Source organism: Leptonychotes weddellii, chromosome 13 (assembly GCF_054177405.1).
Source record: "Leptonychotes weddellii isolate Sample4059 chromosome 13, ASM5417740v2, whole genome shotgun sequence".
Taxonomy (NCBI): domain Eukaryota; kingdom Metazoa; phylum Chordata; class Mammalia; order Carnivora; family Phocidae; genus Leptonychotes; species Leptonychotes weddellii.
Genome location: NC_138381.1, coordinates 62,973,035 through 62,989,418, shown reverse-complemented (window position 1 = coordinate 62,989,418; position 16,384 = coordinate 62,973,035). Strand labels below are relative to the sequence as shown.

At 56.3% G+C, this 16,384-nt stretch overlaps 1 protein-coding gene across 3 annotated transcripts in view; it reads right to left on the bottom strand.

Annotated features, from left to right (window-relative positions):
- The window catches only part of MN1 (MN1 proto-oncogene, transcriptional regulator), a 46,815-nt gene extending 30,615 nt beyond the window's left edge, over positions 1-16,200 (bottom strand). Inside the window, exons 1-2 of one of the 3 annotated variants that reach the window (XM_081801919.1) lie at positions 15,675-16,200; positions 11,504-15,599 (exon numbers count right to left, since the gene is read on the bottom strand). In XM_081801919.1, the coding sequence (XP_081658045.1) occupies positions 11,504-15,287 (3,784 nt within the window). In that variant the 5' untranslated portion in view covers positions 15,288-15,599; positions 15,675-16,200. Of the gene's footprint in view, positions 1-6,623; positions 8,383-11,503 lie in introns of those variants that run through there. The other 2 variants (XM_081801921.1, XM_081801918.1) reach the window with 2 other exon arrangements.
- Positions 16,201-16,384: the final 184 nt, after the last annotated feature.

The window sequence follows — 16,384 nt, the reverse complement described above, 5'->3', positions numbered from 1 at the left end:
TTCCCAAAATAGCTACTTACTTAATACCAAATGTCGGGGAGCTAAATTAATTCATTAAAGAGATGCAGGGACTGTGATGGGCACAGAGCTGTGGGGGGGAAGGGGGGCGCGGGCAGGGAGGTGGCTGGGATTTTGCTGCGGAGCCAGGACGCCTCAGGCCGCTCTCTTCCGGCATTGCTGGGTCCCTGAATTCTTCCTTTCAAACCAGGAGTCCAGAAATGTCATAATTATAGCCGAAAGAGGTAACAGGTGTGCACCCCCTCTGTCTTCCCACCTCCCCCGCCACCGTCTTCCAGATGAGCTTCTGGAAGATTTAGTGGTCTAGCCTGGGGTGTTGTAATTACAGGAAACGACTCTAGTTTTAAGGGTTAGATAAAGACCCTCTCCAAATTTAAGGCCAGACACCAATGTACATTAGACTTTAACGGGCCCACATAAAAAAAGAAATTGTATCCTCATCTCTCCAAATGCCCCTTTCCTCAGTGACTCAGTTTCATTTCAAGCTGGCTCGGCGCCGAAAATACTCTGTCCTGCCCTCGCTCCGCAAAGGCAAGGCCTCCATGGAAACTAATGTGCGTGGAATGAAGCAAATGGGGGGCCGGGGGGGTGTTCGGGAAATCATTCTCTCGAAAACCGTGATGGCCAACACCCGTCTTTAAAAAGAAAAAAAAGCCGATCATAATGGAAGTGGAATTTTAACCCATCATCTGGATGCAGAGAGACAGGAAGGCTGTGGGGAACCCAGGGAGGAAGAGGGGGGTACCCGGAGACGCTGGGGCCGAAGAGCCCGCACCATCAAAATGACATAAGCTCCCCTTTTTGAGACTCCGTGTTCGGAGAGGCCAAAGCTGCGGGCTGTTTGGCTCTGTTTTCCCTTGTCCCAGCTTTCAAGACATACGCATACTTTTTCTTCCTTCTTTGGAAGTCAAGCCATGCGTTTCTCTAGAAGTTCCGCGCGCGCACATCCCAGCACTACTGTTTGTCCGGCAGCGGCATGGAGGGTGCTCCAAAAAGGTTTACAATTCTTAAGTCTTCTCCATGTCAGTGCTCAGCTCCCAGTCAATTAAGAAGTATGCTCGAAAACTTTCCAGGGACCAAGGTACCAGGAGGAAACCCACGTTCTTTGGCTGTCTCCAAGGCTCTGGGAGGCTGGGTTTGCTGGACAATTGGGCTTTTTCTCCCTCCTTCCCGATAAGTGATGGCTGAAGGGGCCACTTGCCTCTCTCTTCCTGTCCTGGGGAGGTGGTGGGAACTGCAAGTGGGGGTCTTTATTCCACCTCAGGGGAGCTGGGCCCCTTAGCGTTCATGTTCAGCCTCACGGGCCCGCACGCATGCGCCCGCGTGCACACGCACACACCCCCAACAATTGTAATCCCAGCAAAATGCTTCTCACACTGAGCACAAAATAAATGCTTATTAACTAAACTGACCCCAAATAGTGAAATGTACAAGTAAATTAATCATGCCTCTCCCAGAGGCCTAACAGGATTACAAATTCGGCAAAAATTGACCACACTGAGATCAATAAGCTTCTACTTAAAACTGAAAGGAGCCAAAACTTTGTATGAGCTTCTTTTGGGGGGGGAAGAAACCCATTTATTTTTTCATTTCTTATGAAGACTTCTCAGGCCTGTGTGTGTGTGTGTGTGTGTGTGTGTGCGCGCTCGCGCTCTTATGTGCGTGTGCATGCACGAGCAGAAACCGGCAAAAGGCATCCAAAGCTTTATGCCCAGACAATTTAGAAATAGTCACGGCATAAGGATCGTGAAATTGCTCTTGTTTAAAAAAGCCAAATTTTGGGCCACAGCCTCCCTTCCCTCAAATACTAAACAACCACCAAAAGTTACATTGCAGGGGATGAAAATGGTCAATTTGTTTTGAGCCCATTAGGCCTCCCTACAAAAGCACTCCAGGCTGCTGATGGCTAGACCGGGGGTCTCCCGAAGAGGAAGAGAAAGGAGACCCGAATGTCTGCAGCTCCTTTCCACACTTGGCTTATCTCGAGTCAGGGAAATCTTCCTGTTGCTGAATTCATCACTTACTTTCGTTCCGTTTTTGCCTACCATTCAGAAAAAGGAAAAAAATATACATTGTGTAGGAGGGCGCTGCTTGCGTTTCAAAGCGGTGGGACCTGCCTGCAAGGTCTGTGAAAGGCAAGATTATCCCCAAAGTGGCTGGGTGTTGGGAGGGAAGCCTCAGTGGTCACCTTATGGGGTCACCAGGGGAAAGGTCACTCCTTTCTCCCACCCCCATCACCCCTCTTTAATGGAAAGGTCTGGGCTCATCTGCGAAACTTGGTACATCTGCAACAGGCCACATGGGGCCAACTCCTCTGCAGGAGAAGGTGGCCACAGGCACATTACAAGGCCTTGACCCACCCAGGGCCCATCTGGGTCTTCAACCCCACCCCCACCCCCCACACCCCGTGCGTCTGCCTCGGCCACTATCTAAACAAAATTGGGCTCTGATTGTTAACAGACGCACCATTCGGTCCTCAGTCCCATGCTGGGTCTTCCACATCTACATTCTCCCCCAAAAATCTGCGGTCATGGGGAAGCTCAAACCATAACTTTGCGTGCTTTTGCGATGGCCGACGACAGCCCCCAAGCAATTCGCTCACCCCCAGCCTCGCCCAGGAAGTGTGATATAAATGACTTCCACATTTAGAAATTATCTGCCACTCCTGAAACCCCAAGTATTGGTAAATAACATTCTGATTCATATGGACATACTTCTTCCCTGCTCCACCCACCCCTCTACTACCCCTTCCCTCGGCCCCCAGAAAATAAACCGCACCCCAATCTCAGTCTTCCCAACGAGGGGTGTTTTTCTCTCTGCCTTCCAGCTCACAGGAAAAGAGCAGAATATACACGTCAGGCCTCGGGCCCTAACATTCGCAAGGACTTTTCAAACAGCCCACACGGCCGGGGTAGAGCCCGCTTACTTCTCAGTGAGTTCCCAACCAACCCCTCACTTTCTCTGGAAGGCTGAGCTTTGGAGATTTCAAAGCAGGCTATGTTTTCTTCGGACTCCCCACCCCCTCTCTGATCATAAGATGGTCCCTCAGAACTATTTTATTCCTGGTGGTCATTGCCAATCATTCGACAATACATGTGTTCCAAGATCCAAGGGCATTTGAAAACACTGCTTCACGGTAACTGAAAAAGGGTCCTATCTTTTTGACATCCCACCCTGCCCTGGATGACTGGATGAACAGGGAGCAGGGTATTTGTGTGTGTGTGTGTGTGTGTGTGTGCGTGCATGCACATGCATCCATGCGTGTGCAAGTGTGTATGGAGAGGTTCACACATTAACTGTCACCTCCCGTTCCAAGAGCTCCCAAATACAACCAGAACGCTGCACTGGGGCCCTCAACTCTGGGGCAGACGGGTTCCCCCAGGCACGCCACGTAAAGCCAGCTGATCAGAAGGGCCCAAGACCGGGGTTTGCTCCAGTGACATCAGACCCGAGCTTTCAGATCAAATTAAATCTTGGTGCCCAAACACTTTTTAAATCATTATCAGCAACGAGAAAGAAAGCCTAATTTGATATCCTCAGAATCGAACGCATCTAGGAGCCACTTTGTTCTCCCAAGACAGGCTGCTGGAAGAGGGAAATGGGGAACGTGGGGGCGGCCAAGTGCCTCAGCACCAAAGTTAGTCTGCACTTCCTCCAAAGGCATGACAATCGCTGTCTACTGCTGAGTAACCGTGGAGATTAGTTTTTGAGACATGCCGAATAAAAGCAAGACCTGGTTCCCTCTGGGAGGGGGGTTGGGGGGTTCTTCAAAGCCCTCGACTTTCCAAAGACGTCCACAGCCATGGGCCCCAAATACGGCTTTGCCCAAGGGTCTCCCCGTTTCCCTAAAGCACTGTCCAGCACATTTCCTTTGCCCAAACCAAACACTGGCACAGATAAGTCAGCCTGCAGCCCAGAAAACCAGGGACCACTGGAGGGATCGGAATCCCAGGGACAAACAGTTCACGAGGAGCCCAAGATCTTCTACAGAGAGGTGGAAGGTGGGAAGGAAGACAGAAGCTTTGGGTCATATGGTGGATCCTAGCAGCAATTAGGGAAGTGGGACAGGCAGAGTTTGCTGGACCCCTGAGCTTTAAAGATCGGAACATTCAGGGCACCTGGGTGGCTCAGTCATTAAGCGTCTGCCTTCGGCTCAAGTCATGATCCCAGGGTCCTGGGATCGAGCCCCGCATCAGGCTCCCCGCTCAGCGGGAGGCCTGCTTCTCCCTCTCCCACTCCCCCTGCTTGTGTTCCCTCTCTCGCTGTCTCTCTCTCTGTCAAATAAATAAATAAAATCTTTAAAAATAATAATAATAAAGATCGGAACACTAAAAACCTGCTTTCCTACAAGGTGAGTTTGTGTTAGGATGTTTGCTGAGGGTTTTCCCCTTTATTGGACAAATCTATTCCGTGTCACATGTTCCTTCTGGGACATGCAGAGAGAGCCAACTGGTTATTGTGAATGCACTCAGACCTCCAAACTGTTCAATTCAATTCCTTTATGTTTAAAGGGGCATTTTGATCCATACGATGATGTGCAAATCGTAGAAGGATACGCACATGATCGCTATAAAGTTCTCTCTCTGATCCAGCTTTGCAAGAATAGAGTTTTTTCAGCCAGGAGGGAGAACGAGAATTTGGGATGATGCCATAGCTATGACGGACCCCCACACACACTCAGTAGGTACCGGCGGGGCGGGGGGGCAGTCCAACATGGTCTCATCGGGCCAGAGCTCAAAGCTATCAAGAACCCCAAAACAGCCCCTCGGATTTCAAGGCGCAAGGAAACCTGTGGCAAGTTTCTCCCCTGCCTCATCTCCGGGGTCCTTCCTGGGCAAACATCATGTTGGAGCAGACCCTTCCTTTGCATCCTAAACCTTGGAGGCCGCTGATTAAAATGCAGGCCAGCAAACAAAGCGGGCCTCGGTGTCCTATCAGAATTACACCCCGTGAGAATGCTGTCCCTCAAACAGCCCTCCCCACTCAAGTCAATGTCACTGCACTCTGCCTTTCCATCCTGGTCACAGAGTAAGTTTGGAATTGTTGTGCCCTGATAACACACGCTGTGACACGGAGGCCACCTTCTCCCTCATACTCGTGCCTCTTGTCAAGTCACTGCAAGGCATCAGAAAATGCTCAGGGCCCCCCTCCTCGCTGGGCTACCCATCGGGCAAAAGGTGCCAGGGTCCCAGAACCATCATCTCTTCCTTCGGGTCCCCTTCACAGTTTCTCAGGGCCCCGCGTGGCGCTGAGTTGGGGACTGTCAGCTGAGCTGTTGTGCATCAGGACACAGAGGGTCCCCGAAGGCAAGGCTGTGACTAATTCGAAAGCCCGCCGTCGGCTCCTCCATGTTGGTACCAAAAGATTACAATGAAGGAGAGGAATTTCCATAAATGAGAAGCAGTGTCCGCTTCCCACAACTGGGAGGGGGAGGGGAGGGAGAGGAGGAGGGGGAAGGGGGCGGTGGGCACTGATTCAAAGATTCCTCTCCTGGCTGGAGAGTGGTGTCAGCTGAACTCAGCCAGCGAGACACCTCCACGCACGCTCACGCACAAAACCCAGCAAGGGGCGATATGCGTCTGCTACCAAAATACTCCAGATCAAAGTCACCCACAGCCCAGGAGGCCCGGGAGGCCGAGATTTCATAATTAGGATCTTCAAAATCCTCCGTCTATTTTTAGGACTTGCGCTCATTCAGTCCTTTACAGAATCAGAACCTGTCAGCTAACACCATTAAGACTGAAGGTTTAGCTCCTTTCCCCACTTGCCTTGGGAAAGCAGATTAAGGGTAAAGTGGAGGAGTGGCTGGATGATTTGATGGAAATATACTTGGCCATGCATATGTATATGTGCTTGTGCTGGGGTGGGGCATGGGGAAGGTGGGGGTGGCTCCTTCACACACACTGAATCGCAAAGGGGCCCTGCTTTCCTCTGGTGGGCTACAGGCAGACCCAGGGCCAACACCCACCTTGGCCACACTCTTTCAAGTCGGGCCCCCAGACCACATCCTTTGGCTTCCGTGGGTTCGAGAAGGTGAGGGAGCTTGAAAAATTTCCACCAAATGTCTCTCTTCTCAATCACGCACTCATGTATATACCAACATCTCCGCCACCAGCAATCAAAACCCACACTCAAATCTGTCCACCCAAGTTGGGCCTAAAAATAGACATGGTCCTAAAACAAACACATCGCTCAGCAAGTCAAAATCCCGACTTGAGTCAAAATGATGAAGCTGGTTATTCCAGACCCTCCAGGCCGAATATTTGGGTGGAATAAAAAGGGAGGACAGAGAGGGAAGGACATAAGGTACACCCACTGGGTTATGGGGAGAGGGGCGGACAGACCCAGGTCCCCTCTGACATCAGAAGGTTTGGGGTTTTATACTGCAATTTGCTGGGAGGCCTGGTTGCCCCTGCACCCTTCCTGGATATTCAATCCCATGACATAAAAGCTATAGCTTTTTATTCTCTAAAATTAACCAGAGGTAAATAACAGTATTCCTTACCAGGAGTATTTACCTCCTAAGTGCCTTTGGCAAAGCAGATCACTCCCTGTGCAAAGAACGTGACCCTACGTGATTGTCCCTCAAGTGGAGAGAAAGGTGATTTTGCTCTATCCTCCAGTGCGGAGTGAATTCAGGAGATCCTGTGAAATCCCAAGGATCCACTCAAGTTTGTCCCGCCAGAGTGGGAAGAATTTCCTTCCTCCAATTTCACCTGGTCCTCCCGGACTGTTTATTAAAGATGTATATTTTATATCAGTAGAGAGTATCAGGTAACTTCTTGGCAAGGGCAGGATCTATTTTTCAGGACCTATTAAGATTCTTTGTGGAAATTTAAATACCTCTGTCAGGCAAACAAAATCATATCAGGAACCATAGAATTTCATTGCTAGAAAGAGATATTAGATTAACCAGCCCTCACTCCCTTCCTAGAAACCTCAATAAAACAGAAGTACATTTCAAAAGCCCCTTACTTCCGGTCTGAAGGGCCTCACAAGAAATGTAAATGAATTTATATTAAAGAAAGCCATCCTTGAGGAAAGCCCTTCCATCTACGAAAATTGTATATATTTATATATTTACATATATACATACACATAGGAAAGAATATAGGTCTACATGATATATCAGAAGGCAGTGGCTTCTTTAAAATCAAAACAGCCAGAAAAATCCAGCGGTGGAAGCCATTAACAAGTTCAACACCGATAAGCTTCAAACCCTTAAAAATCCGTGTCCTTTATTAATATTTAGCAGAAATGTATAATTGCAGATGTGCGCTAGGCTGGGGTTTTATGCCGGGAGGCGGGCAAAGGAGACAGGTTTATTACAGCCATGAAATATTAAACAAGCACCAACGAACAGTAATAGTACGTCCCGGACTAGTCAGGGAGCAAGCAGGCTGGGACGTCAGCTGCACAAAGGGGGCTCCTATCTGTTTACATTACCCCTGATTAACACCTGCGAAGTTTTGGGTTACAATCTTCCGGAGGCACAAAAGTCACATGAAGGCATGCGGCCCTCGCTGGGTGATTCTGCAGGGAAATGGAAAGGCAAGGCTCCTTGCCCTCCCAAAACAAGTCTGAGTGAGCCGAAAAAATTCTCTCCATGCCGTGGGGAGTGAGGGAAACTACTCAGGAAAGCAGCCCTGGGGCCTCCCTCCTCCCCCAAGCCTGCCCCCACGTCAAAGGAAACTCAGTGTCCAAATCCTGCCTGCCCACTATTTCTCAGCACTGCTTACTGAGTTCCGACCAGCACACTCGGAGAGGCATGAAATTCCAAAAATTTCTCCCGCATCACTGTAAAAATATCATACTTCCAAAAAGGGCAGGATTGCATGCACGCCGTACACGGAGCCCTCTCCTATTTCAATGTGTGTGAAGGAACGTTTCTAGACCGCTCCGGATTTCAGGACCGGGAACAAGCCACGGAATGGAAGTTTGGCAAGGGTCAACTTATTACAGAACACAGTTAATTCAAATTTTGAAAATCGTCAGGGGCAGGAGGGGGGGGGAACGTACTTTTTCAGACTTAATACCCTCTTATCTACAATGCCCCATTTTTTCTCCTTCTCTGTCAGTTTTGGAATTTCTCCACGGCCACACACCTATTACCAGGATAGGTGGACGGTTTTGCCAACTCCTCTCAAATTCATGTCATCCTCACTGATCTAATGGATGTCTGAATAGGGCCAAACTCAAGCTGGTTTTTCTTCCCCCCCGCCCCCACAACCTCACCCTTCCCCGCCCCTGCCCCCAACTTTGTGCAAACAGAACCTCAAGATGAGATGAGGAGTTTCATTATATAAAAGTTGTTGGGTGGGTTAAGAAGTCAGGAGAAGCCTAATTTGGAGAAGACCCGGTTACCTGGTTTTAAAAAAAAAAAAAAATCAATCATCACACGTGATTCTGGCCTGGCCTTTGCCAGAACTACAACTTGCCATTTGAGTTCCCTCCCCTCGAAAGGACATCTAAACCCCATAAGACAATCTGGGCACGTCCCACTGACTACATGGCTTGTGCGGGTCTGAAGACTGATCAGTTCTCACCAATCCGAGCACAGATCATTTTGTTAAATACCGACTCGTACTTTGTCATCGGAGCGAAGAATTTCAGAAACGGTGTTAATATTTAATCACATTAGTACTGGCGTGTTTTACGGCGTGACAAAATAAAATATCATTACAAAAACGGGCTTTGCCTGAAAGGGGGTGGGAGAGAAGGTGCTGGCTGGGGGCTGGGACCTCCAGAAGGTATGTTTGAAGCTGCTGGACACCCCAATTCGTGGCCAACAGGCCCACGGGCATGTGTTTAAGGACAAGCAGATCGTTGTACTTTAAAATTTTTTTTTGCCTCTATTTTGAAGTGGCACACTTCGCTGATTTTCAGCCAGGGGACTGGGGGGCTGTTGAAGGCTCTGCGTACCTATTTATACAACATGTGCAGATGGAACTGCAGGGTGTTATCATAATGAAAAGTTTAATCATCCTAATTTACTACCAGTAAGGGAGCAGGAATCGGATGCAGATACCTTATAAAGCCTTAACTAGCAGCCCCAAGGCTGCAGAAGCTGTGAGTGACCTCAATTCGGGGCTTTATCTAGGAAACTGTCCTTCCCACATCACAGAGTGGAAAACAAAGGAGGTCAAGTGGGTGTCCCTGTGATGCTGCTAAGGAGGCCAGCCGTGCAGCCTGTCCCCGTCTCCGAAGGAAGCCCCTGTCCCCCCCTCCTCCCCTCTGTGCAAGGGAAGGCTGCCTTTAGCTTACAGGGGGAATCAACCCTCAAGTGACTAGCATCTGTTTCCAAAAAAATATTTTCGCTCTTCTGACTGTGATAATGAAACAAACAAAACAAAACGTATCTTTAATGACATCTCTTCATTCATAGCCTGCATCTTTTTTTTTTTCTGGAAAGGAGATTGGGGGACCTGTGACACCTTTAAAAAAATCTTAAAACCACTCAATTCCTCTCTACCTAATCTACGAAGGCCCTTCAGAAGACTCGCAGGCTGAGGGCTACTGGTTTTTCTTTATTAATTCTCAAAATCAGGGGTTTTTAAAAAACTTTTCTCACCCTATTTTGGCCAATATGTTCTTAATTACTGGGATGGGGGAGGGGAGGAGGGGGAGGGGCAGCCAGGCCAAGCCAGGTAGAAGTGACAGGGGCTGGGATTTGTGCTAACCAGCTATCGATCGGGGTAGGATCGAGACGTTGTGTACAAGAAAATAAAAGAGACTAGGGATGGGAGGGGGGGCCCGGGAGCCGGGCAAGCAGGATGCTGTGTCCAAGTCCATTTTAAAAAGGATGGGGGGGGGGGTGGTAAAAACCAGGGAGAAGAAGCGGAGGGTCCCAAACTAACCAATTTATGGCCTTGCCTGGGAGAAGCCTGGAGAATGCTGATGCTGGCCGCAGCGTCTGCCGTGCATGCTAAACAGCAGGCTTCAAATGAGAGCAGCGTCCCGGGCTGGGCAGTAGGCGAACAAAGAGAAAAGCAGGGAGGCTGCATTCATGAATTAGAAAAACCTAAGCGGGAACGCTACCCAGGACGGCAGCGGTGAAAGCCCCGAGTTCTGAGCCACCCAACTCCGGGGCCTCCCTTCCCCTCCCCCCTCCTCCTTCCTCCTCCTCCAGCCCATTCTCCTAAAAGCTACCCGCACCTTAAAGCCAGAGGCAGGAGGCCCAGGCCCACGAAGACAGAGGAGAAGAACTCTAAGAGAGAGCAAGAATCAGGGGACGTCTATTTTTTTTAGACAGGGTTCAATCAGCAGCCGCTGGTTCCCTGGTAATATTCAGCCCCCGTGAAACCTAGGGAAGGCCATCTAGGGTTTAAAAGAAAAAGGTAGGAATTGGTGGGGGGGGGGGGCGGGGGTGGAGAGGCATGATGTTACCTAATTTTAAGAAGCAATTTTCTGTGAAAAAAAGAAAGGCCCCCCGTTAAAATGAAACGGTTATCTACTGCAGTCCAGTCCTCTTTCGGTTCAAAACAAAACTGTTACTACTTTAACTGCAATGGAGGTCCCTTTGCTAACCCCCCATCCCACCCACCTTAAAGGCCTCCAGGCCTGGTGGGGAGGGAGTGCTTAGAATGCAAACAAGAGCTGGGACCAGACATCTGTCACCAAAGCCAGGCGAGATATTGACAAACGCGGTCCTTTGTGTCTTAAGAACATATATCCATATCCCTATACACAAATGATGCCCTGGCTGAGCGGTCCGGTCTCTGCCAAGCAGACCCCACCCCAGCCCCAGCACCCCCCACCCAAATGTCAAGGAGATGCCACCGGGAAAAGCCTGCCTGCCTCCTACAACCAGACAGGTCTCCAGGTTTCCAGTGAAACCCTAATAGCTAAGAAGAGACAAAACAGCTATTCATTAGAAACAACTGTCAAATTAGGCGTTGCCTCTGAGTGCTGCTGCTGTCACCAGGGCCTGGTAACTTTTTTTTTCTCTCTAAAGATGCTGGCACATGGAAGGGAACTCAGGCTGGAGGTTGGCTGACTAGGAAAAGGTGGGAAGGTTATTAACACAACTTCCCAGGTGTCCTGCCAGGAAAGGGGGGAGGGGGGTGCAGGCACACAACTCCTGCAAAGTGGAACCAGCCTGAGTGTTAAGGGTGAGGAGGGGTCTTGGTGTGAAAGGAAAGGGGCCTGCCCTGTCCTCTGAGCACGCGGCAACGCAGCTAAAACTTGGTGAAGGGACTCTGAAATAATCCCCACAGGGCTACCATCTAAGTTCCTACCTCGGTGAGGAACTACAATCCACCTGGCATCACGTGGGGGTGGGGGGTGGAAGTGGGAGATGGGCCCACAGAGCCCCTGCTGTAACCAAAGGGAGGGTATCCAGCTCTGAGCTGGGCATTAAGAGGGCCCGCGCCCTCCTAACCCCAAGGGATCGTCCCCTCCCATGGAGGACTCCAGGCCAAGCTAAGGCCTGCAGTGGGGGTGGGGACGGGTCTGGGGGAGATGAGAAGGGAACAAGCGCATATACCTTCTTTGCTGTTGGGGTTCTGGGGTTTGGCCTTCTCCCAAGGTGCCAGCGTCTTGTCATCGTCCGCGCCGTCCACCAAGGCCTTGTCGGCGGGCATGTACCAGGTGGCGCTGTGCTCCGCCATCAGCGAGTCCAGGTCGATGGTGCTCATGGCGCTCTTGACCGCCTCGGAGCAGCAGCTGCCCAGCTCGCTGTCGCCATTCTGCGTGCCCGAGGACCCAACGGCACACTCACCCTTCTTGCCACCCTTGAGCCCCAGGGGCTGGTCCTCAGAGATGCTGAACTGCTGCCTCTGCAGCTGGATCTGCGCCTGGAGGATCTCCAGGGGGTGGATCTCATCCGGGGGTGGTGCCCCGCTGCTGCTCGTTGGGGTCCGGACCTGCTCCAGGCCCGGGGTGCCAGGGTGGCCCGTGCCCCCGCCGCCGTAGCTGTCAGGGGTGGAGGTAGAGGTAGACATGATGCCCAGGCCGAGCGGGGGCGGGGGCGCCTTAGGTCCGTGTTCCCCAGCGCCCACCCCACGCGGAGGGAGTTTGGGCGAGCCTGTCACCAGGGGGCTCCTACTCGCTTTGGCCAGGGCTGGGGGGTTGTCGGAGCTGGATGACACCTCGTCCTCGTTGGCGTAGCTGGTGCTCACCTCGTCCGAGGCAAACTCGCCCACGTGTGGGGAACTACCGTCCGACTTGGCCCCGCCGTCCAGGGAAGCCATGAGGTCCGGCTGGTCCCCCAGGAGCAACTCGGCCCCTTTCCCCCACGACGGCGACGTGAGCGCTTTGTCGTGGGGCGTAGGAGCCCCGCGAGCCTCGCTGGTGGAGTTTGTCCCGACGGCTGCGCCTGGCGCCTGCTGCTGCCCGGGGCTCACCCCAGGCGCACCCCCGCTGTCTGGCGCTGCCGAGTATTTGTCGAAGAAGGTCCCGGGGCTCACGTGACCACTGTCCCTTTTTCTTCGACCGCGTCCCCGACCTCCGCCCCCGGGGACCGGCTTGCCGTCGTTCCCGGACGTTGACTCCAGGGTGTAGTTTGGGGAGAGGCTGGTGCCATCCCCCTGGTTGGGTGCGTTGGTTGGCCCTGAGGCTTTGGAGCCGCTGTTACTAGTCCCCGACGGGCCTGCAGGCCCTGGGGCCCCAGGGGCAGTCCCTCCGGGGAAGTAATCCGAGCCCGGGTTGCCGGCCACAGCCGCGCCGTCGGTCTCGTTCTGGCTCAGTTTCCTCTTGCCCTCGGGCGGGTTCTTCTTGTTGAAGGTCACGTTGAGGTTGGGGGCCCCGAGGCTGGCGATCATGTTCTGGCAGGCAGTGGAGAGTGCAGCCAGGCAGCTCTGGCCGAACAGGTTGTCCTTGGAGCTGGGCTTGTTGAAGGAGCCCAGCGACAGCGCGCCCAGCTTACTGGCCGAGGCGCGCTGGCTGGGCTGGAAATCAGGCTGCGGCGGATAGGCGCCCCCGCCGCCGCCGCCGCCGCCGCCGCCGCCGCCTCCCGTGCTGCCGCCGCCCCCGCCCGCGCTCGGGGGCGAGTTCACGCCTGGGCCGCTGTGCGGCGTGGCCTGCCGGGTCGCCGCGCTGAACGGGAAGCCGGGCTGGCCCCCGAGCGCTGGTGCCGTGAAATCCGGCGGCGGGGGCCGGCGCTCGGAGGGAGCGCTGGGCAGCCCCACCCCAGACCCGGGCGACTGCAGTTGGCCCAGACCCGCCAGGCTGGCCCCGAACTGCAGGCCGGGGGAGGGCAGCGCGGGCACGTGGCCCTCTCCGGGCATCCTCAGCGGCTCCTGCAGAGGGCCACGGAACAGCACGCCCGAGCCCCCGGGGGGAGGGGGCGGCGCCAGGCCCGGGTCGTGCGGGCCGCAGTCAGCCGGCAGGCCCGAGCCGCCCATCCTGCGGGGCAGCAGGTCCCCCGGCGGCGGGTGCGGCCCTGGGAACCACGCGCTCTCCTGCGCCAAGTGAGGCGCCGGCTGCTCGAAGGTGCCCAGGCGCCCCGCGCCCGCGCTTTCGCGCTCAAAGTTCGCCTGGGCCAAGCCGCCCACCGGGCCGCTGTGTACCAGGCCGCCCTGGCCCACGTCCCCGGGGTGGCCTAGCTGGGCAAGGTTGGGCTGGCGCAGCCGCTGCTGCTGATTCCGCGACGCCATCTGCTTAATCATGAGGGCCGCGTTTTGGCGCTGCTGCTGCTGGGGCTGCTGGTGTTGCTGCTGCGGCTGCAGGGACTGGTGGTCCGGGGCCGGATGCTGCAGGGCTGGCCCTGAGGGGAAGCTGTCGGGCACGGGCGGCGTGAACTCGCCGGGCAGGCCCGAATAGGCGGAGGGCGAGAGGTGGTTGTCGAGCGCGCCGTTGTGCATGCTGCCGTTCCACGAAGCGCAGCGGTCCACTCCCGCGCTGCCCGGGAAGTCAAAGCGCGGCCTCTTGGCCACGTTCATGTAGGGGGGCGCGTCGAAATGCTGCAGCCGCTGGTTGGGCGCCTGCTGCGGAGGGGGGTGCTGCATGTTGAACACGGGCTCCGAATACGGGTGCATGCTCCGGTTCTCCAGCCGGTGGATGGGGTACTCGAACTGGGCGTGCTGGCTGGGCAGCAGGGGGCCCCCGTCCTGCAGGCCGCCGCTGGGCGTGCCCGCCTCGCCCTGCTGCGGCCGCGGGAGCGCAGGCGGGCACGAATTTTGTCGGACCAGAAGCCCGGGCGGCGGCGGCGGCGGCGGCGGCGGCGGAGGCGGCGGCGGCTGCGGCTGCGGCTGCGGCTGGGGCTGCTGCGGCGGCTGCGGGGGCTGCTGCGGAGGGGGCGGCGGGGCCTGCTGGGGAGGCTGCATTAGCGGGTGCCTGGAGCCTACTGCCGGCTCCAGCCCCACGGGCATCTTGCGGGCCCCGCCGAACCTCTCGAAGAACACGCCGTGCTGCTGCGGCTGCGGCTGAGGCTGCGGTTGCGGCGGCGGCGGCGGCTGCTGGGCGTGCATTTTGGACAAGCCCACCATGCCTGCAGCTCTGGGCATGGCCGACGCACCGGGGAACGAGCCCCCGGGAACCTGGCGCCCCGCCGCATAATGAGGCAGCTGCCCCTCGGAATCGGAGGGCGAAAACATGTCGAAATGTCCCGAGGGCGCCTCGCCAGGGTAATTGTATTCCAGCGAGTCGACGGCCCCTTGGTTGGCCACCCTGCGGGGCTCCAGACTGTGGGAATCGGAGCCGCTGGAGGCGGGCAGGCCGTGAAAGGAGGCGGCTCGGTTAGGGCTCTGGTCCAGCGGCAAGCACGGGGCAGGCACCGCATGACCCGAGGCGCCCGAACTGTGGAAGTCCGAGAGGTTCCCGGGTCGCTGCGGGCCGAAGCTCTCCGGCCCCTGGCTCTCCGCCATGTGGTCATAACCCTCCGCGAAGGGCGGCTGGCTGCCCAGGCCGCCGGCGGCGCCGCCGTAGCCAAGTAGGCGACCCCCGTGCAGGCATGAGGCCCCCGGGTCCGGGCCGCCGAAGTTGCCCCCAAAGTGGGGGTGATGTTGGTGGGGGTGGTGGCCTCCCGGGTGGCCGTGGTGCGGCTGCTGGCCTCCAAAGAATCCGTGCACCGGCTGCGCCTGCAGCCCCCCCGCGTGCAACTCCGAGTGGCCACGCGCGTGGAAGCCGTAAGGCTCCATGTTCATGCTCAAGATCGGGGGCTCGCCCAGCGCGCTCATGGCAGGGTCCACCGGGCCAGGGGGTCCCCCCGCGTGGAAAGCCGGGGCCTTAAAGTGGGCATTCATGCTTAGTCCGGCCTCGTTAAAGTTCCTCTCTCCCTGGCCAGCGTTCCTGCTGTTGATCTGGGGCTCGAATTGGTCCAGCCCAAACATACTTGGCAGGGGGCGGGGGGATCAATAGGGCATGACAGCCTGCTCTCCGCGGCGCGCCTCCGGCCAGCTAAACGTTCCGGCCCCGGGTTGGGCGCTCCGGGACGCTCAGCACCGCGGGGGCGCAGTGCGCACCGCCACCTCGCCTGGCGTGTGGAGGCTGGGGGCTATCAGCTCCTCTCCCGAAGCTCTGGCTCTGCCGGACCCGGGCCTCTCACATCTTGCGGTGCCGCGGGGCCTCCGGGAGCCGTGTTGGGGGGCCCATGCTCCGGCGGTTGGCACAGCCGCGGGTGGGTTTGCGCGGAGGGGTCGGAGCTGCGGGCGAGTGGAGACAAAAAGTTAAGTGGGGGGAAGGAGGCGGGAAGGAGGAAGGGAGAGCAGAGCGATCACCTTCTTAAGTCCGATCGGGTCGGGTGGGAAGCCCCAGGACGTCTCCCGATGCCTCCCGGAGTCCGTGGCGGAGCTGCTAAGGGGCCGAGCAAGGAGACCCTTCAAAGCTGTGGCTGGCGCCCGGGCATGGACAGAGCGGTCCCTCCCCCCTCCCCCCCCGAAGTCCCCGCGCTCCGCAGCCCGAGCCTCCGCCGAGCACGATCCGCTCGCACAGTCTCGTCGGCCCCGAGCAAGCGGCTACTGCTTCTTCAGCGGGTCGGAAGGCGGGAGGCTCCGCTCGGCATCACGGGTGCGGGCCCTGAGCCGAGGGTGCAGCGGGGCTGGGGAGGCGGCAGGCGCCGAGGGTTGGAGCCGAGGCTTGAGGGAAGACGCGGTTCCCCTGCTCCGGGGCGGGTGCGCTGCACCCCGGCGCGCCGCTTCGCGGCCACGTCCGCCGCCTGCCGCTTCTGTCCTCCTCTGCTCGGTCTCTGAGTTCGCCTGGGTCTCCGCGCCCGGTTCCAGGCGCGGCCGGGCAGCGAGACGAGAGGTTGGGTCGCAGCGAGACGAGAGGTTGGGTCGCTCCGAGGCTCGGGTTCCCTGCCTCCGCGCCGAGGTGCTTCGCGAGTCCCCCTCGGACCCGAGGAGGGGGGCGTACGCGGGTTGGTGGGCCTCGCTAGACGAGCGGGCTGAGGCGTTCCGGCTACGCTCTAGGAGCCCGGAATGGGGGGGGG